We start from the raw sequence: 25005 nt of genomic DNA, 5'->3' as shown, positions 1-25005 counted from the left end.
GATCACATGTGACTGATGGGTACAACAGTCAAGCTGAACTTCTGATTCTTCTGTCCACACTGCCTGAGTGCTGGGATTACAAATACATGTGACTAATTCCAGTTTTACCTGTCCTTTTTAAAAAAAAGTAATTAATTTTATAAATAATAATAAATAATATTTATTTTTTTACTCACTTATTTATTTTTGAGACAGGATTTCTATGTAGACCAGACTTGCAAGAACCCAGTATACAGACCAGACTGGCCTCAAACTTAGAGATTCATTTGCCTCTGCATCCTGAGTGCAGGGTGTAGAGGTGTATTTCACTATGCCAACCAAATTTATCTTATTTTTAGATACGTGTGTGCGTTTGTGTCTGTTTGTATGTATATGTGAATAAAGATGTTGGAAGACGGTGTTGAATCCCCTAGAGCTACAGTTGAAAGCTGCCTGATGTGGGTACTAAGAACTGAACTCAGGTCTCCTGGAAAAACAGTAGGTGCTCTTTGTTTTGTTTTGTTTCAAGACAGGGTTTCTCTGTGCAGCCCTGGCTGTCCTGGAGCTCACTTTGTAGACCAGGCTGGCCTCGAACTCAGAAATCCACCTGCCTCTGCCTCCCAAGTGCTAGGATTAAAAGCGTGCGCCACCACCGTCTGACCAGTAGGTGCTCTTAAACATGGTATATCTCTTTAGCTTCTACTCCCAGTTAATGTGGTGCTAGCAATCAAACCTAGGACTTCATACATGGTAGGCAAACACTCTAACCACTGAGCCATGGGCCCTAGCAAGTAATGTAGGAAAAACTGAGCGAGCTCAGGGCTTGGACTAAAGCAAAGCCCTGTTCTGGCTTGCCATTTGTGATGATGGGAGTGGAACCCAGGGTCTTATGTGTGCTAGGTAACCACTGAGCCACGCCCCCAGCCCCTCCCTGGGGGATTCTAGGCAGGTGCTCTACCACTGAGCCACGCCCCCAGCCCCTCCCTGGGGGATTCTAGGCTGGGGCTCTACCACTGAGCCATGCCCCCAGCCCCTCACTGGGGGGATTCTAAGCAGGGGCTCTACCACTGAGCCACGCCCCCAGCCCCTCCCTGGGGAATTCCAGGCAGGAGCTCTACCACTGAGCCATGCCCCCAGCCCCTCACTGGGGGATTCTAGGCAGATGCTCTACCACTGAGCCACGCCCCCAGCCCCTCACTGGGAGATTCCCAGAAAGTTCTTGACCACTGAGTCATGTTCTAGCCATAGCAGTTCCTTATTAATTCAGTTTCAGTGGAAGGAACTCCGCTGTGTTCACTCTTCAGACTGAGTTGTGCAGAACACTGATGAACTCATGGGGCTAGAAATGAATTTCAGGAGCCGGGAGCCATGACACCCGGACAGTATGAGGATCTACCTAGACCTTTGCAGGAAAAACAGCTCACATCTACTTTTGTTTAAAAAAAAAAAAAATCTCTTTCCATAAAAGCGATAGTACTGGAAGTTGTCTGCCTGCTAGTTCTGGTCCTGGAACAGCTGCACATGGGGACAGCTGTCTCAGCTTCAGGACACAGGATCTACAGGAGATTAATAACAGAGCTCAGCCAAGCCCATGGGGAGCAGAGCCGGCTAAGGTTACCTTGCACCAGGAAGTGTGCCTGCCCTGCTGACAGCGGGTGGGGAGCCTGCAGGATGGATGGGATCTTGGGGCGCCAGGGGGTGGCTGGGCAAGACGGCCCACTGGCTGGCCCTGCCAAACCCACCTCCCACCCCTTGAGATGCAAATTGATTCTCCCAAGAGCCTCTGGCTTCCTCTGGACCTGAAACCCTGCAAGAGCTGGTCTCTGAGAATTCTGTGAGGAGCCAGAAATGGAAGCCAAATGTTGGTGTCAGGTAGAGGAAGCTGGTGGGTGTCTGTGGCTCAGCAGGCTAGGCAGCTGTGAGGGCGCAGGCTCCTGGGGCCAGGACAGATGTGTAGGTGAGGCTCACTCATGTTCTATTTTTAAAAGTTCTGGCACATGTGCGTGTGCGTGTGTGCACACCAGTGTGTCGAGACCAGAAGTCAATCGTGGGTGTTGCTATTCAAGTTCATACCTCGAATTTTTAAAAAGGGGGCGATTTATTTTTTGTCTATTGATTGATTTAATGATTGTGTGTATGTGTGTGCAGTGTGTGTGTGTGCATGCCTACTTGTCTGTGTGCACTATGTGCATGCAGATGCCTGCAGAGGCCAGAAGAGGGCGTCAATGCTCTTGGGGCTGGAGTTACAGGTGCTTGCAAGCCCCTGGGTGGAGGTGCTGGGACTGGCCTCAAGTTCTTTGCAAGAGAACTTAAGGCCAGTCTCTTAACTACTGAGCCGCCCCTCCAAGGCCCCTCCCCCAACCCTATTTATTTGCTTACTTAACTGATTAATTAATTTGAGTCAGCCACTCACTAGCCCGGAGCTCACTGAATAAGCCAGTCTGTTTGGCCAGCAACTCCCAGGGATCTGCCCAGCTCTGCCTCCCCAGCTCTGCAATTACAGGTGCACACAGTACCCTTAATGCTTCTTTTTCATTGTTTCTGGAGATGAGACCAAGGTCTTCCTGCTTCCTTACGCACTGTGTAAGACCTGTGTGTGATTCTGCACGTGTGTGTATGTGCATGTATGCGTGTGCATGTACGCCTGTGCGTACTGATGTGTATGTATCACGTGATCTTGCTTGCCCTTCTGGCTGTAGAATGTTGATGCTAAGGCAGCAGTTGGGTGAGCATCTCTTCTCTTCCTTGCCACTCTCTTAGGTGCATGTTCACAGACAGAATCGCCCAATCATAACACCAGTCTCAGTTTTCTGAGGATCTCTTCCACAGTGGTTGTGACATCGTCTGTCCCTATAACAGCGAAGATTTGTTTGTCATTTTCTGTGGCTTTGGTTGATACTGCCTTTTAAGATAGAAGCCAGCTTTCTAGTCCAGGTGGGCTTTGAACTCCTAATCCTCCTGCCTCAGCTTCCTGAGTGCTAAGATCAAGGCATGCATCATCATCATTTTTTTTCTTTCTTTCTTAAAGTGGGGCTGGAGAGATGGCTCAGTGGTTAAGAGCACTGCAGCTCTTGCAGAGGGCCCAGGTTCAGTTCCCAGCACCTACACAGTAGCTCATAACTGTCTGTAACTCCAGTTCCAGGAAGTCCAATGTTCTTTTTTGGCCTCTGCGGATACCAGGTATGTAAGTGGTACATAGATGTACATGCAGGCAGATACCAATGCACATAAACAAATGAGTACAATTTTAAAAAGACTGTGTATGCAGTGTGTGTGTGTGTGTGTGTGTGTGTGTGAGAGAGAGAGAGAGAGAGAGAGAGAGAGAGAGAGAGAGAGAGAACATGGAGGCCAGAGGTTGATGTTAGGTTTCTTCCTTTATCACTTGCCACACACTCCCCCCCTTTACAAGATAAGATCTCTACCTAAATCTGGAGGTCAGTGATTGATTAGATAAGGCTGGCCAGCAAGCTCTGGAGATCCTCTGGTCTCCATGCCCCAAACGCTGGGGTTGCAGGCACTCGCCACCATGCCTGGCTTGTGTACCCCGAGCTTCTTGCTCAGGCTGCAACAGCTCCCTCTGACTGAGCTGTCTCCCCAGACCCCACATGTTTTCAATTTTGACATAATCAAATTTATCTGCTTTTTCTTTTGTTGTTTGTGTTTTTAGTGTCATAGCCAAGAACCTCTCACCCAATCCAATGTCATGAAACTCTTCCCCGTGTTTTCTTCTAAGAGTTTTATTATTTTTCGTCTTGTATTAATAAGAACTTTAGTTTTTTTTTTTAAGTTTTTTGTTTTTTTTTTAATGACAGGGAGCCCAAGCTGGCCTTGAATTTTCTGTGTAACCGAGCCTAGTCTCAAAATCATTAGTCTCCTGCTGTAGCTTCCCAAGTGCTAGGATTAAGATTGAGCATGGGCCATCACAGAGACTGAACCAACAACCAAGGAGCAATCATGGGCTGGACCTAGGCCCCCCCACATACGTAGCAGATGTGCAGCTTGGTCTTCATGGGGGTCCCCAACAATTGGAACAGGGGCCGACTCTGACTCTGTTGCCTCCCTTTGGATCCCCTTCCCCTAGTTGGGCTGACTTGTCTGACCTCAGTGGGAGAGGGTGTGCCTTGTCCTGATGAATACGCCAGGACAGGATGGCACCCATGCAGGGGGGCTTCCCTTGGGGAGTGAGAGGAGGGAGTGTCAGGGTAAGACTGGGCGGAGAGGAGGGAGGGGCTACAATCGGGATATAAAGTGAATTAATAAATAAATTAAGAGAAAAAAATTAAAAAAATAAACAAACGAAAAAGGAGTGAACGTAGAGCCTGTGTAGAAGCACACACCTTTAATTCCAGAATTTGGGTGGCAGAGGCAGGTGGATTCTGTGAGTTTGAGGTTAGCCTGCTGCACTCAGTGAGTTCCAGGACAGCCAGAGAGAGATACATAGTGAAACTTTGTCTCAAAAATCCAAACCAACCCCAAACCACCTTCCATTTTGTTTTTAATTTTTGTTTTTCGTGTTGGCTTTATGCTGTTGTTTTTTTTCAAGACAGGGTTTCTCTGTGTAGCTCTGGCTGTTCAGGAACTCACTCTGTAGACCAGGCTGGCCTCAAATTCTGAGATGTGCCTGTCTCTGTCTCCCAAGTGCTGGCATTAAAGGCATGCAACCACCACACCTGGTGCAAGGTACCATTTCTATGTTGAAGCTGACAGTGAAGGAGCAACAGAACTGTATTTAAAGCCTATGATGTTACACTATTGAGTCATAACTTGAATTCTTCTTCTTCTTCTTCTTCTTCTTCTTCTTCTTCTTCTTCTTCTTCTTCTTCTTCTTCTTCTTCTTCTTCTTCTTCTTCTTCTCCCTCTCCCTCTCCCTCTCCCTCTCCCTCTCCCTCTCCCTCTTACCAGCCCTTCTTCTTTTTAATAATAATAATTTTTTTGTTTTGTTTTTCTAGACAGGGTTTTCTTTGTGTAGCCCTGGCTGTCCTGGAACTCACTCTGTAGACCAGGCTGTCCTTGAACTCAGAAATCCGCCTGCCTTTGCCTCCCAAGTACTGGGGATTAAAGGCATGTGCCACCACTGCCCGGTGAATTCTTATTATTTTAATTTAACTTTTTGGAGACACAGTCTCATGTAGCCTATACTATCATTGAATTTGCTAAGTAGCAAAAGATGAACCTGAAAGACTGGTGTGTTCCTGTGAGTTCACAGCTATTGATTTTCGCCCTTGTAGAAATTTATGCCTTTTATATTTAAATGCATTTGTTTGTTTGTATTTGTTTGTTTAGTGTGTGTGCACACACGTGCGCGCATGTCTCCATACCATGCCATTTGTGTGGTGGTCAGAGGACAAATTACAAGAGTCGGTTCTCTCTTCCCCTATGTGGCTTTCGTAAATTGAACACAGATTGTCAGGTTTGGTGGATAACACCCTTAGACACTCAGCCATCTTGCCAGCCCTTGTCTCCTTCCTTGCCAGCTTAGCCATGAAGTAAATGATATGTATATTTTAATATGAGTGTGTGTATGTGTGTGTATGTGTGTCGTGTGTATAAATATGTACATACATTTTTTTTTCTTTTTTGAAATAGGGTCTTACTATGTAGCCCTGCCCAGCCTGAAGCTTGCTAATGTAGACCAGGCGGGTCTTGAACTCACAGTGATCCATCTACCTCTGCCGCACGAATGCTGGGATTTATGTACATATGTTGTATGTCTATATGCATATGAATAGTATGCTCATTTGAGGGTGCATATGTCTGCATGTGGAGGCTAGAGATTGAGGTCAGGTGCCTTCCTTGATCACTCTCCACCTTATATATAGCCAGGGCCTCTCCCTTGAGCCCAAAGTTCAGTCAGCTTAGTTTGGGGATCCCCTTTGTTGCCTCCTGAGTCCTGGGATTAAAGATGGCAGTCATTCTCGCCCAGCATTTACGGACGGCAAGTGCTTTTCCTAGCCCAGCATCTTCCTGGCTCTGTACTTAGATTTTTAAATTTATTATTTTTATTTGAATGTGTATGTATGTGTGTGCATGTACATGCATGCATGCATGCGTGTGTGTGTGTGTGTGTGTGTGTGTGTGTGTGTGTGTGCATATGTGTGTGTTTACCATGCATGCAAAGGTGCCCGGGCAGACCAGAGGGTGTAGGATCCACTAGAACTGGAATTGGTGGCTGCGAGCCACCTGATGTGGGTGCTGGGAACCAAACTTGGGTCTTCTATAAGAACATGAAGTGCTCTAACCACTGATCCACCCCTCCAGATTTGTACTTTTTAATTGCCACCATCCACTGTGTTGGATCAGGAGGGCTTTGTTAGCAAATGGAACAGAGAAGGACGGCAGTCTGGGAAAGATGTAGATTTGACTCTTTCTCCAGTAGTCCCAGGGTGGGAGAGCTTGACTCCCTATGGAGGGAAATTACACTCAGATACACTCTGCATTGTGTGTGTGCGCACGTGCCTGCCTACCTGCCTGTCTTCCTGCCTGTCTGTCTGTCTGTCTGTCTGTTGCCTGTCTGTCTGTCTGTGTCTTCTGAGTGCTGGGGATTATGAGGTGTCTGAGGCTATGCAGATCTAAGAACCAAACTGTGTAGGGATGCAAACCTCAGTCCAAGGGTGGGACGTGGGTAGTGGGTAGAGCATTTGCCTGGCATGTTTGAAGCCAAGCAGTGAAGCACTGAAGAAAACCGGGCATGGTGGCACACACCTGTAATTCCGGTACTTGGGAGATAGAGCCAGGAGGGTCAGTCGTTCAAGGCCATTTTCAGGACATAAAGTGTTCAAGGCCAGTGGGGGAGAAGTGAGACCCTGAGTCAAAAACCACAAAAGGAGACACTTCAGCTGGTGACTGGCAAGGACAAAAGGAAGTGCCACACACACACACACACACACACACACACACACACACACACACTCTACACACAACCTACTTCCAGCTCTCAGAACTGAGACCCTCGCTCCTTATCAGGGCTGGGTCTGTAATCTCAAGGGTCCTGTCTGCACTGTGCCCAACAGGACAACTTTCCAGCAGCAGTATTATTTTCAAGCATGTACTTGTGTGTTATACATGTGTGTGCACACATATGTATGTGGGTTCACAAGCACATGTGTGACCGTTCACGTGGAGGCCGGAAGTAGACTGTGAGCTGTCTTTCCCAGTCCCTCTCCACATTGTATTATTACTTTTGAGACAAGATCTCTCACTGACTCCAGCTCTCCGATTGGCTATGGCCATTGAGCTCCAGGGACTCGGCTCTCCAGCCTGACCTGCTAACCGAAGCCTTTTTCCTGAGGTCATTGCACAGCCTGGCTGTGGTAACAGGACCCTCGGAGGCTGGTGACAGAGCAGCAGGAAGGAAGGGGGGATGGGCCCCAGCTCTCTGAGAGCCAGAGCAGATGGTGAAGAAAAACAAGGGCTTGTTTGCCTCTCTGGGGCATCCGGTCCCAGCGCAAGGCTGGAGTATTTCTGGCTGTAGCGTTTACTCGCAGATGGGAGGGAGTGCGTGTAGAGAGTTGGTCACCTTCTCTTCTCTGGCCGTGCTCTGGAGCTTGATTGAGAGTCTTCTTGTTTATATTCTGCAGGACCTGGTTTTGTCTGGGCTGTCAGTTTTTCCAGGGCAGGGGCCATGACCCACCCTGAGGCCCGGAGGACCCTGTGCAGCATCAGCCAACGTCCTGTTGAGTGATGGCAGGGCCCAGGAAATTTCCAGAGCGAAGGGGAGCCACATCTTCTCCATCGGGTCCTTTCAGATCTTCCCTGAGACTTGGGAAAGGGGCAGTCTTTGCATCTGGACTCTATATTTACACGTTTTCGAGGCCTACGGAATTCTGCAGACTTAAGTTTGGAACACAAAAGCTCACTTCTGTAGTTTTAAGATTAAAAAGTAAAACCCATTCTTTTGTTTAGTGAGTGTGTATGTGTGTGGGCACTTGTGCCAGGACACACCTTTGGAGCACAGAGGACGACTTTCGGGACTCGGGTCTCTCCTTGCACCATATGAGTTCTAGGGTTGGATCTCGGGTTGTCAAGCTCGGCAGCAAGCATCTTTGTGCACTGGACCATTTGCAGACTACCACAGCCGCAGGCGTTTTGCTGCTGGTGTGTGCCGCTTGCTGTGCAAGTCAGGGCTCTTTGTCTCAAGAAAGGACTTAGCTAAAGTCTTACACCTAAAGCTACATTCTTGCGCCAGGCAGGGCTGGGACCTATGCTTTGATTTTGTTTGTTTGTTTGTTTGTTTGTTTTCTTCTTATTCTGAAATGTAGGTTCCAGGTCCTCCAGGCTGGCTAGGTAGTCAAGGATGACCTTGAACCTCTAAACCTCCTCCCTCTAGCTCTCAGGTGTGGGATACAGGCATGCCTGGTTTATGCGCTACTGGGAATCAAACCCAGGGCATCATGAATATGGAGCAAGCACTCTACCAACTGTGCTCCACGTCCAGCTCAGAGACTGGCTTTCTGGCTTCCTGTGCTGCACCCCCTGCCTCTTTGCATCTTAGAGCCTGCATGAAGACAGATAGAGTGGCAGCCTGTCCTCAGATACAGAGTATCCTCAGCTAGGGAGATGATGGGGGCGGGGCAAAGTGTTTAATGTGCAAGCACCAGGTCCTGAGTTTGGATTCCCAGCATCTGTGGTGCTGCATGGGTAGAGCCCCAGCGTTTGTGGGATGGGATGCAGAGACAGACACAACCCTGAATGTACTTGGCTGGTCAGTCTAGCCAAACTGAAGAGCTTCAGGTTTGGTGAGGGTTTAAAAATGTTTAAAAAGGTAGAGAGAGATTGAGGAAGATACTCCACATTGACCTCTGGACTCCCTGTGTATATGTACTCAAGAACACACACACACACACACACACACACACACACACACAACAGTAGAAAAGATGAGGTGTAGTAACATTTCCATATCCAGAGAAAAGGAACTTATTACTTACAGATCCCAAGAGGAAAGGGCGTGCGTGACACAGGGGACACAGAAGTAAGGCAGGAGGCCGGGAATGACAAGATGGCTCTGAGGGAAAAAGGCATTGGCTGACGGGCCTGATACCCGAGTTTAATACCTGCAACCCACATGGTAGGAGAGAAGAGACTCTTGCAGGGTTGTCTTCTGACCTCCACATGCACACCCATGCACATATGTGCATACGAAACACATAGAATGAAGTGAAAATGTAATAAAAGAAGTAACCATGCACACACATATTAGGGGGACAGCAGTGACCCTACTTTACTGATGTGAACCTCAGATGCTGTCAGGTGACCTTGTTCCAGGGGAGACTTGACACACTGGGGAGACTTGACACACTGGGGAGACTTGACACAAATTACCTATTTACCAAAGATGGGACACCATTGACAGATCAGAGACAGGACATAACCACGGTCCAAAATGCTGAACTATTGAGTTTATCGGGGTTGCTTACAAGAGCTTGAGATGACCCAAAGGCCCCAGCATCACTGAAAGCCCATCCTAGCACTGGTGACTAGTCCGGGAAGCTGGAGCCCTGGAGGAGGAGGAGGAAGAGGAGGAGGAGGAGGAGGAGGAGGAGGAGGAGGAGGAGGAAGAAGAAAAACAAAAGCACTTTTAAGACCTGACCGTTTCAAATGTCCCCTCTACAGGGATAGAAACTTATCCCATGGAATTCTAGCCCAATGCCTGGCAAAGTCACCCGCGGGGATTGATTAAAAGAAACCTTTCTGGTAAAGGAACTGTAAGTCATTAGCGTTCAGATTTTTCATGGATGAGCCTAATTCGGCGCATTCTGCAGCCTGCGATGGATTTAATTTTCTGTTTGATCCCACAGAGAAACCCACAAGCAAGCGCGGCAGTGGCTCCCGGGACTAGGTGCGGAAGCCCGGGCTTCTCCGGCGCTCTGTGGGAATCGCCCTTGTTGGGTCTGCAGGGGTTCCTGGAAGGAAAACCCTTTAATCAGGGAGACTGCAGGGTGTGTGGCATGGGAAGGAGGGTGGGTTGGAGGATGGCTCTGCGGGGACGAATCAAGAACTTAAAACAGTTGCAGATCCTCTGGGTGATTCTTGGTCTTTCTTGTGGTAGTGGTGGTGGGGCCCCCATGGTGCCGGTAGGACTTTGGTGAGGCAGTCTGGGGAGAGGAGAGGGGAGAGGTGGGCTCCTTGAACCTTCCTCCAAAGGGACATCTGCCTTTAATCAGTGCTGAGAACAAAGAGGGGCAATTAATTGCCTGTAACAGACTGAGGGCAGCTCAGATTTCTCCACAGTCTGCGGCAGTGGGGGCAGGGGTCTCAGCCGCCCAGGCCACTGTGCCTGGGGAGGAGGCTGAAGCAAACCTTCTGATGCTTGTTTGCTGTTCAGGTCCTGTCTCCTTACCTAAATGCCCCTGCATGCCTTCCTATAGCCTCAGGCCAGGGCTCCAATACCAGCCCAGCATCCGAGCTCTTCTCTGAAGGCTCTTTTTCTGATCCAGCCCTGGCCTTAAGGTAGAGTAAGGAGGCTCTTATCTATCTGTCTGTCTGTCTATCTTGCAGTGCTAGGGATGGAATTCAGGGCCTGTGTATTCTAAGTGGTCTGCCTAGACTGCGACCCCGTCCTCCCCCCCTCCCAATGAAGGTCTAAGGCAGCGCTTCTCAACCTGTGGGTCAGATGACCCTTTCACAGGGGGTCACCGAAGACCATTCTGCATATCTGATATTTACAAAATTACAGTTATGAGGTAGCAACAAAATAATTTTATGGTTAGGAGTCACTTGCCTAGAATGTTTCAGTGAGGGAGGGGGCTGGGGGCGTGGCTCAGTGGTAGAGCCCCTGCCTAGAATCTCCCAGGGAGAGGCTGGGGGCGTGGCTCAACTGTAAAACATTTGTTAAGAATTTGCCAGTGATGGCACATGCCTTTAATCCCAGCACTCGGGAGGCAGAGGCAGGCGGATTTCTGAGTTCCAGGCCAGCCTGATCTACAAAGTGAGTTTCAGGACAGCCAGGGCTACACAGAGAAACCCTATTTCGAAAAACCAAATAAATAAATAAATAAATCCAAATAAATCCAAATAAATAAATAAATAAATAAATAAATAAAAGAATATGCCAATGATGGATTGCGGACATGGCTTTACTGTTACGAAATATAGAATTCCATGTTCAGTGAGAGACCCTTTCTTGAAAAATAATGTGGAAAGTGAGAGGTAGACATTTTGAAATCAATCATTGGTCTCTATACACTCACACAGGGGAGGGCACCCACATACACCTACATATTTACTGTCCCTTCTCCAATTAAGAAAAAAGCCACATGAGTTATTCACCCTCTCTGTGTCCTGAAAGCAGCTCAGTTACCTCCCTGACTGTTATCACTCCCCAGAGTGGCTTCAGCATGCTCAGAGGGACTCCATAGGGAGCTGTGTGGACTTTCTTGATCCAGGAACCCTTGTTGATCAGTTGACAAACCAAGTAGGGGAGTAGGTATCTCTCACTGAGGCAGGGTGGTAAGGGGAATGGCGCTTTTTCTGGAAGAGTCTTTATGGGCTGGAAGTCTGGATGTGGGTCCAGCTTAGCCTGAGTGGGGGCGGTTAGGGTCCTGTGTTGGGGAGCTGGGGACCAGAACTTGGGGATCTGCCCACTAGAAGTGACAGTTGGAAGGAAGAGACACAGGAACACTCTTCCAGTTGACACCACCTGACTGGAAGTTATCACAAAGTCCCTGTGGACCTAGAGATGATCCCCACTGTGTCAGATATTTGAGGGTAATCCCTGTATGATGAACCCTGCGGACAGTGGAAACCTGTCCCCAGAAAACTATTTGCTTGGCTGCTTTGGCTTTCACCAGCAAGGCTTCTGGGAGAGATGTCACAGAGTTCCAGCCTTCATTTGCACATCAATGTGATGGACTCTGAAACTTCTCCTAGCTTCAAGGCTGTTCTTCCTGCCCTGTGGGCTACAGGAAGATGAGAAGGAGCCCAGAGAGGAATAGTCACACAGTGATTCCCTTCATCCCCGCAGGACCCCAACACAATGAATCCCCGGCAGGACCCCAACACAATGAATCCCCGGCAGGACCCCAACACAATGATCCCAGGCAGGACCCCAACACGGTGATTCCCAGGCAGGACCCTAACACAGTGATCCCAGGCAGGACCCCAACACAGTGATCCCCGGCAGGACCCCAACACAATGAATCCCCGGCAGGACCCCAACACAGTGATCCCCGGCAGGACCCTAACACAGTGATCCCAGGCAGGACCCCAACACAGTGATCCCAGGCAGGGCCTCAACACAGTGATCCCCGGCAGGACCCCAACACGGTGATCCCCGGCAGGACCCCAACACGGTGATCCCCGGCAGGACCCCAACACGGTGATCCCCGGCAGGACCCCAACACGGTGATCCCCGGCAGGACCCCAACACGGTGATCCCCGGCAGGACCCCAACACGGTGATCCCCGGCAGGACCCCAACACGGTGATCCCCGGCAGGACCCTAACACGGTGATTCCCGGCAGGACCCCAACACGGTGATCCCCGGCAGTACCCCAACACAGTGAATCCCCGGCAGGATCCCAACACGGTGATCCCCGGCAGGACCCCAACACGGTGATCCCCGGCAGTACCCTAATACAGTGATCCCTGGCAGGACCCTAACACAGTGATCCTCGGCAGGATCCCAACACAGTGATCCCTGGCAGGACCTCAACACAGTGATCCCTGGCAGGACCTCAACCCAAGGCTGTAGAATGAACTCCCTTGTCTTCAGCTGTAGACTCTTTTTGTTTGTTTCTAAACAATTTCTCTTTGTAGCCTTGTAGACCAGGCTGGCCTCAAACTCTCAGCGATCCACCTGCCTCTGTCTCCCAAGTGCTGGGATCTAAGTAGTGTGCCACCCCGCCCGGCAGCTATAGGATTTTAAAGTGTTCAACCATGTCTGAAGTCATAGGTTGGAAGTTTCCAGAAACCATTAGACAAGGCTAGCCTCAAAAACAGTGCGGTTGATTCTGAAATTTTCATTCATTCTTTCATTCACGTGAGTTCTGGGTATCTGAAATATAGTCCCCACACTTGGTGGCAAGTGCATTAACCAGTGGGCCATCTTTCCAATTCTACCTTCATTTTTTCAGACAGCATCTCTCCTTGAACCTGGAGATCATTGGCTTGTTAGGACTGCTAGCTTGCAAGTCCCAGGGATTCTTCTGTCTCTGCCTCCCGCCCCCCCTCCCCCAGTGCTGGGATTACAGGCATGCATCGTCACACCTGGCTTTTGTATATAAATTCTGGGGATTGAATTTAGGTCCTCTGGGCACTTAATCAACTAACCATCTCCCCAGCCCCCACAGGCGTTCTTCAGGATTCAGGACCAGGAGGCACACTGCCCATGGTGAGACACCCTGGTTGTCATTCCTTGCAACCACCCCAGCAGCCTCAGCAGCCCTGGGTATGAGATGCAAAATTTTGTGATCAGTTCCTGTTAGTCCTCACCTGGATTCCTCAGATCCTTTCTTTTCTTTTCTTCTTTTTTTTTTTAGAAAGACTTTTTTTTAATGTTTGAGTGCTCAGCTGCATATACATCTGCCAGCCTGAAGAGGGCATCAGATCCTTCTATAGATGGTTGCGAACCACCATATGGTTGCTGGGAATTGAACTCATGACCTCTGGAAGAGCAGCTTGTGCTCCTAACGGCTGAGATATCTCACCAGCCCAATATTTTTATTTTTATTTTTATTTTTATTTTGGTTTTTCGAGGCATGGTTTCTCTGTATAGCCCTGGCTGTCCTGGAACTCACTTTGTAGACCAGGCTGGCCTTGAACTCAGAAATCTGCCTGCCTCTGCCTCCCAAGTGCTGGGATTAAAGGCGTGTGCCACCACGCCTGATTCCTCAGATTCTTATCAGCTTTTCTTTTCCTTCTTTCTTTCTCTCCCCCCCCCCTTGTGAACACTGGACCAGCCTCCCTGCTGTTGGCAAGAGGGTGGGAGAAAATGAAATGTTGCGGTTTGGCTTTTGCCAACTCTTGTTTGTAGCCTGATGGTCAACTATGGGCAGCCATTTCCTTCCCTGGGTCTTTAATTTTTCTCACCTGCTGGAGATGGGGTCCAGGCCTCACCTCTAATTTGGACACTCTGAGTGGACAAAGGAAGATCCTGAGTTTAGGACTAGCCAAAGGCTACAGTGAGATTTTGTCCCAAAACAAATAAAAAAAAAGGGAGGAGGAAGGGAAGAAGGAAGGAAGGAAGGAAGGAAGGAAGGAAGGAAGGAAGGAAGGAAGAAAAAAAGGAAGGAAGGAAAAAAGGAAGGAAGGAAGGAAATAGAGGGGTATTAGATGAGGCAAGAGAATCTTTGTTTATTTTTTGGTTTATTAGTGTGGGGTGCTGTGTGTATGCATGTGCATGCGTGTGTATGTGTGTGCATGTGTGTGCCCCTGTTATATTTACTTTCTACCTTATTCCCTTGAGACTGGGTGTATTAGTCAGGGTTCTCTAGAGTCACAGAACTTATGGGTCATCTCTATATAGTAAAGGAATTTGTTGATGACTTACAGTCTGCAGTCCAACTCCCAACAATGGTCAGCAGTTGCTGTGAATGGAAGTCTAAGGATCTAGGAGTTGCTCAGTCCCACAAGGCAAGCAGGCGAAGGAGAGGGGGCCAGTAAATCTTCCTTCTTCCAATGTCCTCATGTAGGTCTCCAGCAGAAGGTGTAGCTCAGATTAAAGGCATGTGCCACCACACCTTTAACCCCAGATGACCTTGAACTCCCCATCTTAATCTTCTGGAATTCATAGCCACTAAGCCTCAAGATCTTCATGCCAAGATCCAGATCAGAAACTTCTATCTCCCAAACTCCAGATTAGGATCACTGGTGAGCCTTCCAATTCTGGATTGTAGTTCATTCCAGATATAGTCAAGTTGACAACCAGGAATAGCCACTACACTGGGTCTTGGCTGGTGAACCCCAATGATCCTCCTCTGCTGTCTGTCCCTTTCAGTCCTGGGGTTACTAGTCGTCTTAGCCACGCCCAGCTTTTTATGTGGGTGCTGAGGATTCAAACTCAAGCCCTCACATTTGCACCGCTTTTGTGCACCGAGCCATCGCCTCAACCCCATATAGTGCATTTTGATAACATTCATCTGTTGCTACCCCTCTGACTCCCAACTAATCTCCCTGCTACTTTCTTGTAGGAAGGGGCTGTAGCTAGCAGGCATGTGCCTGAGCCATAGAGCACTGAGCCATAGAGCACTGGCCTAGAGGCCTCCAGTGAGTGGTTAGAGACTCACAGGCTCATTAGTAGAGCGCTTGCTTACATCCTGAGTTTTGGGTCCAGAGTTTAAAAACAGGAGATAGCAGATCAGCTCCTGTTCTGTGGGCTCTGCCCACATCTATGCAGGCCCCGTCCTCAGTGTCCTGATTGTGTTGTGGGAGCTGCTGATCCAACAGAGAGCATTTGGCTGCCTCTCTCTCTCAGCATATCCTCTCTGACATGCCCATAAATGGCCATAGGTTTGTTGTCCTAATCATTTAGACTCTTTGCAGCCGGGATGGATGGGAAATCTGATTCTGGAATGATCGAACTCTCCTTCTGGCTGACCGCCATGTTGGGAATGAACTGATGGTCTTTGAAGGGTCCTCACATGGACTGGGCTCAGGAATTCCCACCGTGGAAGGTTCTGGAATGAACGCATGGAAGGTGTACAGCTTGCTCTCTGTGTGGGGTCACTGCAAGGAAGTGACTTCCCCCATGACACAATTCCACCAGTGTTCTTCATCCTTCAAGCCTTGGGGCTGGGTCCTGGATCCCAGAATCCAGAAGCCACGTCATTGCCTTCTCTTTTGGGCAGTGGTCATGAAGCTCTCAGATCAGTGTCTGAAATCAGCATTTTGGGGCTGGGAAGATGGCTCAGGTGGTAAAGTATTTGCCTTGCAATCCTGACAACCTGAGTTTGACCTCTGGACCCTGCCAAAGTGGAAGTAAAGACCCAGTCCCACACTGTCCCCTGAGCTCCATGGCATACATGCCTGCATACGCACATCATGCATGTTCTCAACCCACCTCATGATGATGATCATACATACATACATACATACATACATACATACATACATACATGTTTAACAAACCTGTGCATGGGGGCTCATGCATGTAACCCCAGTGCTGGGGAGGTGGAGCCAGGAGGATCTTTGTGGTCTACTGGCCAGCCAGCCTACCCTACTTGGCGAGCCCCAGGCCAGTGAGAGACCCTGTCTTCAAACACCAAGATGAGGGGGCTAGGACACAATGGATACTGTGTCTGACTGTGTTGGAAGATTCTAAGCTTGACTATGTTGGCTCTACCTGTTATTGGACTGGGTATGGTGGAACATGGTCCCACTACTTGGTAGACAGGGATGGGAGGATCTCTACAAGTCTGAGGCCAGCCTGAAACCTTGTCTCAAACAACAACAACAACCTCACTATGAATGGCACCTGAGGAATGACAGCTGAGGTTGGTCTCTGTCTTTTCCCCATGCTGGCACACTGGAGAGGTTTCGCACCATCCCATGGGATGGAATCCTAGATGGGGTAAAAAGGAGAAAGTGGCCTGAGCACTAGCATCCGTCTCTCTCTCTCTCTGTCTCCTGGTTAAGGATGCAGTGTGAGCAGCCATCTGATACTCCTGCCACCCTCCATGCCTTCCTCCGACAGTGGACTGCACCCTCAAGCTGCCAGCCCTAATCAACCATTCTAGGTGGTTGGATGGATCACTGGGTACAAGGGCTTGCTGGCCAAACCTCATGACCTGAATGTGAGTGTCAGGAACCACAGGGTGGAGAGAGAGAGGCATTTCCCAAAGTAATCCTCTAACGTACACACACACACACACACACACACACACACACACACACACTCCACAGCGCCCCCTCTGTCTGTCTGTCTGTCACACACACTCCACAGCGCCCCCTCTGTCTGTCTGTCTGTCTGTCACACACACAAACACACTCCACAGTGCCCCCTCTGTCTGTCTGTCACACACACACACACACACACACACACACACACACACTCCACAGCGCCCCCTCTGTCTGTCTGTCATACACACACACACACACACACTCCACAGCGCCCCGTCTGTCTGTCTGTCTGTCTGTCTGTCTGTCTGTCTGTCTGTCTCACACACTCCACAGTGCCCCTGTCTGTTTGTCTGTCTGTCACACACACACACTAAAATCAATTAATCCTTTTTCTTTAAGTTGCTTTTATCAAGTATTCTACTGCATCAGTGATGTGATAACTGCCATACAGAATGTCTGAGTGTCACATCCCAGCACCCACCACTCATGGGTGGGGTGGGGGTGGGGTACATGGAGGGGAGCATGGCTTATCTTCCATATGTTTGTTTATTAGGGGCTAGAGAGATGGCTCAGCACTAAGAGACCTGGTCTCTCTTGTAGAGGACCCAGCACCCGTGTGGCTGCTCACAACTATGTAACTCCAGCACTGTGGAGTTTGCTGCACTCGCCTGGGCTCCTGGATACCAGCACACATATGGTGCACGCACATGCGTCCAGGGAAGATGCCCATACATGTAAACAGTTTAAAGTATCTATTTATTTTGGGTATGTGTGTGTGTGTGTGTGTTTGTATGTGTGAGTGAGGTCAGGGGATAACTTGTGAGGAGTCAGTTTTTTTCCTCCTTGTGGGGGCTCAAACTCAGGTCATCAGGATTGGCAGCAAGCCCCTTTACCCACTTGAACCATCTTGATTCTGTGTGTGTGTGTGCGCGTGTGTGCACAGGTCAGAGGTCATTGTTAGTACCTTCCTTAGCTGCTCTCCACTCTATTATTTTGATGTGATCTCTCTCACTAAACCTGGAGCTCGCCTAGACTGGCTGCAAGCCCTAGAGACCCTCCTGTCTTCGCTCCTCCAGTGCTGGGCTTCCAGGTGTGCCCTGGGCCTGGCGATTTTCATGTTGATGTTGTGGTTGCAGACTCGGGCTCACATGCTCTCCTGGCAATCACGTCACTGGCTGAGCCGCCTCCCCAGCACCGATGAGCTGGGTTTTCATGTATTTCTGCTCAGAGCCCTCTTTCTCTGTTTTGCTGTCTTGATTGTTTTGGTTGCTGGAGACCATTGACAGCCCATGAAAATATCAGATGTCTGAAGGAGATGATTCAAACCACTGGAAAATGTTTTCCAATTTGCAGTTCATTTTTCTGTGGAAATGCCATTGTGTGATCCAGCAGTGGCCGGACTCTCTGTCTGTTCTGGTGTCCGTGGGATGGGTTTCAAGGTTGGGCATTGTCCTCAGGTTGGCAGTAGATTGTTTAGAATAGAATCACATCTCTGTGTCCTTTGGTAGCACACACAGAGTGGTGATATAGAACCAACCCATGCTATATTATGATGAAAAAAGTGGGGGGTGGATACAGACAATATGGCTCAACAGGTAAAATGGCTTGTTGCACAAGCCTAGGGACCTAAGTTCAAGCCCCAGGACCCACATAAAGTTGCTGCCTGACCTCTGCAGGTGTGCCATAATGTGGGCCCGAGCTGTGAGGAGAGAGTGATTCATTTTGGCTGCTGGTTTCAGACAGTTCATCACTGTGGGGACATATGGTGGAGAAGTTCCTTTCACATCATGGCCAACCAGGAAAGAGAAATTGGCAGGAAGTAAGCTGTGATAATAGTTCCCACACCCTGTCCTCAGTGACCTTCTTCCTCTAGCTAGGTCTTTCATCCCGAGGTTCCCACAAGCTTTCAAAATAGCACAACCACCAAGATTTTGAAATCTTAGGATGTAAAATGATGCATGTGTCATTGTGTGTGCCCGTGCACATGAGTGAAAGCACCCTCGGAGGCCAGAAAGGGGCGCCAGATCCTCTGGAGCTGGAGTTTCAGCTTAGTGTCTGAATTGCTCTGAAATTTACTATAGTATCACTTAGCGGAGCCTTCCATAGGCTGTGTGTGTCTTCTGGTGAGTTTTCTATACAGTTCTCTGCCTTTCGTTTTCTTCATGCTCCCTCTTTCCTTCTCCCTTTTCCCTTCTTTCTGTTACAGTCTTATGTAGCTCAGGCTGACCTCAAACTTGACAGGTAGTTGAGGATGCCTTTGAACTCCTAATCCTCCTGCCTCTACTTCCTAAGTACTAAGATTACAGAAAGATGCTATTCAAACCTGGTCTCTTTGTAGTTTTCTTTTTCTTAGACAGTATTTCTCTGTGTCCTAGAACTTGCTCTGTAGACGAGGCTAGCCTCAAGTTCTACCAGAGATCTACTAGATCTACCTCTGCCTCCTGAGTGCTGGGATTAAAAGTATGTGCTGCCAAAGGCAGTTTTTTGTTTTTTGTTTTTGTTTTTTAAAGGGTTTATTTTTATGTGTATTTCTGTGTGTGTGCCTCATGTATGTGGTGACATCCAGAGGGGATGTTAGGATCTCTGGAGCTGGAGTTGCAGACAGTTGTGAGTTGCCTCAGGTGTTTGCTGGGAACAGAACTAGGACCTTCTGGAAAAGCAGCAAGCGTGCTCAGCCACTGAGCCACTCCTCGTGCCCCTGTTACATTTTTTAGAGAAAGGACCCACTGAGATGCTAGTCCTGGCTCACCTGGAAGTTCTGATGCTCCTGCCTCCCTCAGTTTCTCCAGTACCTCGAATCTAGGTGTGTGCCAGCATGCCTGGCTTACTTCATTTCTAAGAAATCAAAAGTTTCCATCCCATAATTTTACAGGTGGCACATTTTATCTCTTTGAGGATATTAAGGTTTTAGACGCTCTCTTTGTGCTGATGAATGCAGCTCAGTTGGTACAATACTTGCCTAGCACCCCAAAAGCCCTGGGTTCGATACCCAGCATCCTATTGAGAAAGCGTTCATAATCCCAGCACTAGGAAGGTACAGACAGAAGGATCAAAAGTTATAGGTGACCCTTATATACATAGTGAGACTGGGGCCAACCTGGGCTACATGAAACCCTGTCTTTAAAAAAAATGTTCTTTCCAGTTATCTGGTTGGTTTTCCTTGTGATTTATCGCCTATTCAGTTGGTGCCTCTGCCTTTTTATTTTTCTCTTCAAATAATTCAAGTCTTGGCATTTGTTCTTTGTCTTATATGACTTTACTGTTTCTTGATACCTTGACTTTTGATACCTGGTACACTGGTGATTTGGGGAAAAAAATGGGGAAAGGGTGTGCAAAAGAATCCAGCTATCTGACCTGAGAGTATCCTGAAGGTCAATAGCTTATGAGTCTATGTGCTATATAGACGGTCCAAGCTGGTCTGGGACTTACTGTGTTGTCCAAGATAGCTTCAAACTTGCAGTCCTCTTGCCTCAGCCTCCAGAGTGTTCATGCTGTAAGTATGTACCACCTATCTCAGCTACAATGCCTGATTCTTCCTCTTTTGTTTTCTTTTCTAGTTTTTCAAGATAGGGTTTCTCTGTGCAATCCTGGCTGTCCTGGAACTCACTCTGTAGACCAGGCTGGCCTCGAACTCACAGAGATCTGCCTGCCTCTGCCTCCCAAGTGCTGAGATTAAAGGCGTGTGCCACAGGCACCAGCAGGCAGTGCCTGATTCCTGATCCCAGCAGGGATAGAGACTTGCCTCTTACCGCTATCCCTGACCACTTCTACTGTGCTCCTGCCTTGCCCTCTGGCAGTCACCCGGGTGGTTCCCTTGCGTACTGACCACATGTGCTCCTAAGCTGCCCCCATCATTAGTGCTGGTCCTGTTGGCTGGAGATTTCCGGCTGGGCTCTCCACCTCCAAATTACTCCCATCTGCTCTATGTCTCTCCCGGATGCCTCAGAACATCTAGCCCACTGCTTCTCATTTTCTAATGTGGCTAGGGACTTATTTTTAGCTTTAAAATTTCTAGGATCTGGTGGTAGGTGGAGGGGATGGGAGTATGTTCCTGCTGGGTATCTTAGCCCAGTCGCCACACTGTTTGTTCTGTCCCCTTTCCACCTCTGTTGTCCTTGTCCAGCTCTCCTTTCCTATTCCGTAGCCAGTCACTGTCCTGATGAGTCATACATACCCTTGCTCCTTCCCTGGAGGATTCTAGGCAGGTGCTCTACCACTGAGCCACGCCCCCAGCCCCTCACTGGGGGATTCTAGGCAGGGGCTCTACCACTGAGCCACACCCCCAGCCCCTCCCTGGGGGATTCTAGGCAGGGGCTCTACCACTGAGCCACGCCCCCAGCCCCTCCCTGGGGGATTCTAGGCAGGGGCTCTACCACTGAGCCATGCCCCCAGCCCCTCACTGGGGGATTCTAATAGGAGCTCTACCACTGAGTCACACCTCTAGTCTCTCACTGGGGAGTCTAGTGCCCTGCCACTGAGTCATGGCCCCAGCCTCCAGAACAGGCCTGTGTCCTTAGGTCCAGCTCTCCTGACACTCCTAATTTTACAGGAATTTCTGACATGCTTTTGTCTCTTTCAGCCTTGCTCTGGCCCATGTTTATCCTTCTGTGGTAACACTGTCCCTTGATGACCCACAGGACTGCAGTTAATGGATTGATCGTTTGGTGCCTAGCTTGTAGCCTTTCCTAGAACTGACCCTGCTCTGTTCCTGTAGATCCCTGTGCTCATCAGGAGGTTGGGCCTCTTCTGTAACCAGGTCTGCCTCTATCATGCTTCAGTGGCAAGGAGGGGGTTGAGTCTTTTCCACGGAATCCACAGGTCAGTGCCTGAGAGGACACCAGGGCTTAGAGCCTGAAGTGCTTTAGCCTCCCCTTAGCCCCTGACAGAGGATCTCTGATTGTTCATATTGTCAACTCAATGGGCTCTAAAAGTACCATGGAAACAAAACTGTGGGCATGTCTGTGGCAGAGTTTCAAGACTGGGTCAGTTCAGGTGAGAACATAGGCAGGACCTTGGGGCAGCCATTCATACTGCCTTCCCAGTCAGGAGCCGTGAGTGGTAGTTGCAAACAGCTTGTTTCCTCTTGATTATTCAGTCCCTGACCCCAGACCACTGGCTGGTGCCGCCCATATTCACTCCAATCAAACCTCTCTAATAAGCTTCCCAGACACTCCCGGAGGTGTATGTTTTAGCTGATCCTGAAGGTTAACTTTTACAGGCCAGATACACAGTTCAGTGTTAACCAAGAGTTTGTCTGGGTGTGGTATCGCAGGCCTTTAATCTCAGCACTTGGGGAGGTAGTGCCAGTACATCTATGTGAATTGGTGGACAGTCTGGTCTGTGTCACAAGTTCCAGGTCAGCTAGGGATACACAAAGAGACTATCTGGAGACAGGGTGCAAAGAAACTAAGAGTTTGAAGAAAAGAGTGTGAAGTAGAGTAAGGTAGAAAAGATCAATTATTAGATATTGGCTTATTGCTGGATGGTGGTGGCATACACCTTTAATCCCCACACTTGGGAGGCAGAGGCAGGCAGATCTCTACGAGTTCAAAATCTGCCTGGACTACAGAGGAAGTTCCAGGACGGATAGGGCTACACAATGAAACCCTGTCTCAAAAAATAAACAAGCAAACAAACAAACCAAGAAAAAAGAAGAAAGAAAGAAAGAAAGAAAGAAAGAAAGAAAGAAAGGAAGGAAGGAAGGAAGGAAGGAAGAAAGAAAGAAAGAAAGAAAGAAAGAAAGAAAGAAAAAGGGGAGATATTGGTGTATTTAGTGATTTATTTAAAGCACTGCTTGTACTACCTGTTTGACCAGCAGGACATCACTTGCTACCAAAACAGAACGATATGGAGGAACAGCTGAAACAAGGGGTCATTTGTCCTTAACAACCTGCTGACGCTTCTGTAAAATCTCACTTGCTTGCCTGCCCCACCTAGAAGCCTTCCAGGAGCTGTCCTGGCTTGGGTCTGCTGGTTTCGGCAACCCCATAAACCTCAGGGTTGGCAGAGACAAACCATACAAGGTGAAGAATGAACCTCCAGTCAGTACCATCTCTGCAGGCACTGGGTCAAACACTTCCCGAGTCTGACCTTGTGTTTTATTCTTCTCCTCACACAGTTAAACAAAGTAAAACTCTGGGAAAAGGTTACCATGTAACAATTCTCACAATAAAGCTTTAGGGGTAGTAGCTACAGAGAAACTCCCTAGCAACGTAGCAAAGCCTGTGACCTTTCTAACAAGACTGAGTTCTCCTGGCAGATAAGCAGAGCTCAGGGCTTGGGGTCTAGAGAGGAAGGAGCGGTCGGAAGCATAAGGATAGATTCTATTGGTAGACAATGCCAAGTACATGGAACCTCTTTCATAAAAAGTGGATTCTAATCACTGAGAGCTGAAGCTCAGGATTAGGGCCTAAACAATACTCAGGATATTAGTGGGAACCCAGGGGAGGCTGGCTCCTAACAGAATAGCTAAGGATCACCAGGTTGTTTGACCATTCTGGCATTCCAGGTAACCAGCTCACTTGATTGACAGGTTTCTCCTATGCTTACGCTAAGCTGTGCTTCCTAGGCACTGGTGCCATCTCCCTTCCCTTCTCATTGATGTCTGAGTGCTTATTCTAGAAAGAGTCCTACAACAGGCAGATCTGGTCCAGGCCTGATTATGACAGTTAATATTGGTTGTCAAGTTTGATAGAATCTAAAATCAACTAGGAGACATATCTCTGAGTATGTTTCTAGATTGGGTTAATTGAAATAAGAAGACCAAATGGGCGGCACCATTCTCTATGCTCAGCACCATTCTCTTTTATGCAGCTGGAGTCCTGGGCTGCATAAAAAGGAGACAGTGAGCTGAGCACCAGCATCCAACTCTCTCTGCTTCCTGACTGCAGTTGCCATGTGACCAGCCACCTCATGCTTTACTGGTCATGACAGATTGGACCCTCAGACTCAGCCCAAACCAACTCTCCCTTCCTTCCTTCCTTCCTTCCTTCCTTCCTTCCTTCCTTCCTTCCTTCCTTAAGTTGCTTCTGTTGGAAATTTTATTTTGACAATACCCCCTTTCCCCATAGTATGCTCTTCTACACTGTCCCTGGGCCATCTGGGAACAGCCAAGGCTAACACAACTGTTGCTGTCCCCACAGGCACTGGTGCCATCACACGGTGACAAGGACAGTGTCCTGCCAGGTGCAGAATGGCTCCGAGACGGTGGTCCAGCGAGTCTACCAGAGCTGCCGGTGGCCTGGGCCCTGTGCCAACCTCGTGAGGTAAAGGCACCCAGGGTGCCCGGTTCTGCCTTGCCTTTCTGTTCCCTCGCATGATGTGACCCAAGTACAGTCCTGGGGTTGGCTGCCTTGATGCTGGGAAAGGAAAGTTGGCCACAGAGTCCATGAACAGGGAGTGAGGTGTACATGCCGCCACGAGAGAGACATGCTCCTGCCTGAGACAGTGTCACTGTTTCGGATTATTGCTGATTCTTGGGGGAGGGGACAAGAGATGGAGAGGGATGGTGGGACTAAGAAGGAAAGTAAATTTAAAAAATATGGGCTTGGAAATCTAGGTTTTAGAGCTGCCCCTTAATAGCCACGCCCACTCAGGGCCACACCCTATTACAATACCCCTCTTGAGGGCGCATTCTGCAGCCAGTCCTCTCAGCCTCACGGTCCTACAGTCACACTTTCCCACAACCACACCGTCCCACAGCTGTGCCCTACCACAGCCACCACCTCACAACAATCACACCCTCTTGTGGCTCTGAACTCTCACAGACACACCCTCCAAAACCACGCCCCTTCAAAAAGCCACACCCATACACAGCCCCACCCCTCAAGCACGCGCATTCCCAGCCATCCTTCTTACCCTCTCGTAGCTTGCTAGCTCCACCTTCTCACAACCTTGCCTTCCTAGAGAGTTCTCTTGATGCCTCATTGGCTGGGAGCCTGCAAGTCTCAGTTTCCCTACCTTAAAATGGAGAGGACAGAATACTGTCTCAAAATATTGCTGGGGGAAGAGATGAGACTCCATGATGGAAGTCCCGCAGGAACCTAACTTCTAATCAACTCCGAGGCGCAGGCTTTATGAGTGTCGAAAGGCTTAGGAACCAACTCCAGGCACTCCTGGTGCGGTTCAGGCCTGAGCATGCTGCTTGCCTGCATTCCTTACTCTGAGGTTAGAGAAGCAAATACTGGCAGGACCCCCACCCCATCCCGAGCTGACTCTGGCCTATTCTTTCACTTAGAATCCCACTTGCTCA

The 25005-nt window shown here is 48.9% G+C and overlaps 1 protein-coding gene and 1 long non-coding RNA gene across 5 annotated transcripts in view, besides 1 other annotated feature; both read left to right on the top strand.

Moving 5' to 3' along the window:
- Positions 1-25005, top strand: part of Col26a1 (collagen, type XXVI, alpha 1) — a 141618-nt gene that overhangs the window by 11874 nt on the left and 104739 nt on the right. For 3 of the 4 annotated variants that reach the window (XM_006504363.4, NM_001346699.1, NM_024474.3), the window contains exon 2: positions 23897-24019. The exons of the other annotated variant lie outside the window; for it this stretch is intronic. Coding sequence is in view for 2 of the 3 variants with exons in the window: in NM_001346699.1 (NP_001333628.1) it covers positions 23897-24019 (123 nt within the window). In the remaining variant the exon portion in view is untranslated. The remainder of the gene's footprint in view (positions 1-23896; positions 24020-25005) is intronic. 4 annotated transcript variants of the gene reach the window in all.
- On the top strand, positions 1129-7868 carry Gm20485. Its single transcript, XR_868604.2, has 2 exons — positions 1129-1936; positions 7557-7868. It is a non-coding gene; the product is annotated as a predicted gene 20485 (long non-coding RNA).
- Positions 6568-10433: an enhancer, noted in NCBI's record as "VISTA enhancer mm1626". NCBI's record gives its function as "enhancer in: limb[5/10] | facial mesenchyme[7/10] | ear[7/10]" and the evidence as "EXISTENCE:transgenic organism evidence [ECO:0001131][PMID:17130149]".

The sequence above is a fragment of the Mus musculus genome, chromosome 5, assembly GCF_000001635.26.
Source record: "Mus musculus strain C57BL/6J chromosome 5, GRCm38.p6 C57BL/6J".
NCBI lineage: Eukaryota > Metazoa > Chordata > Mammalia > Rodentia > Muridae > Mus > Mus musculus.
The sequence above is the reverse complement of the archived record's forward strand: the minus strand, read 5'-3'. Positions and strand labels throughout refer to the sequence as shown.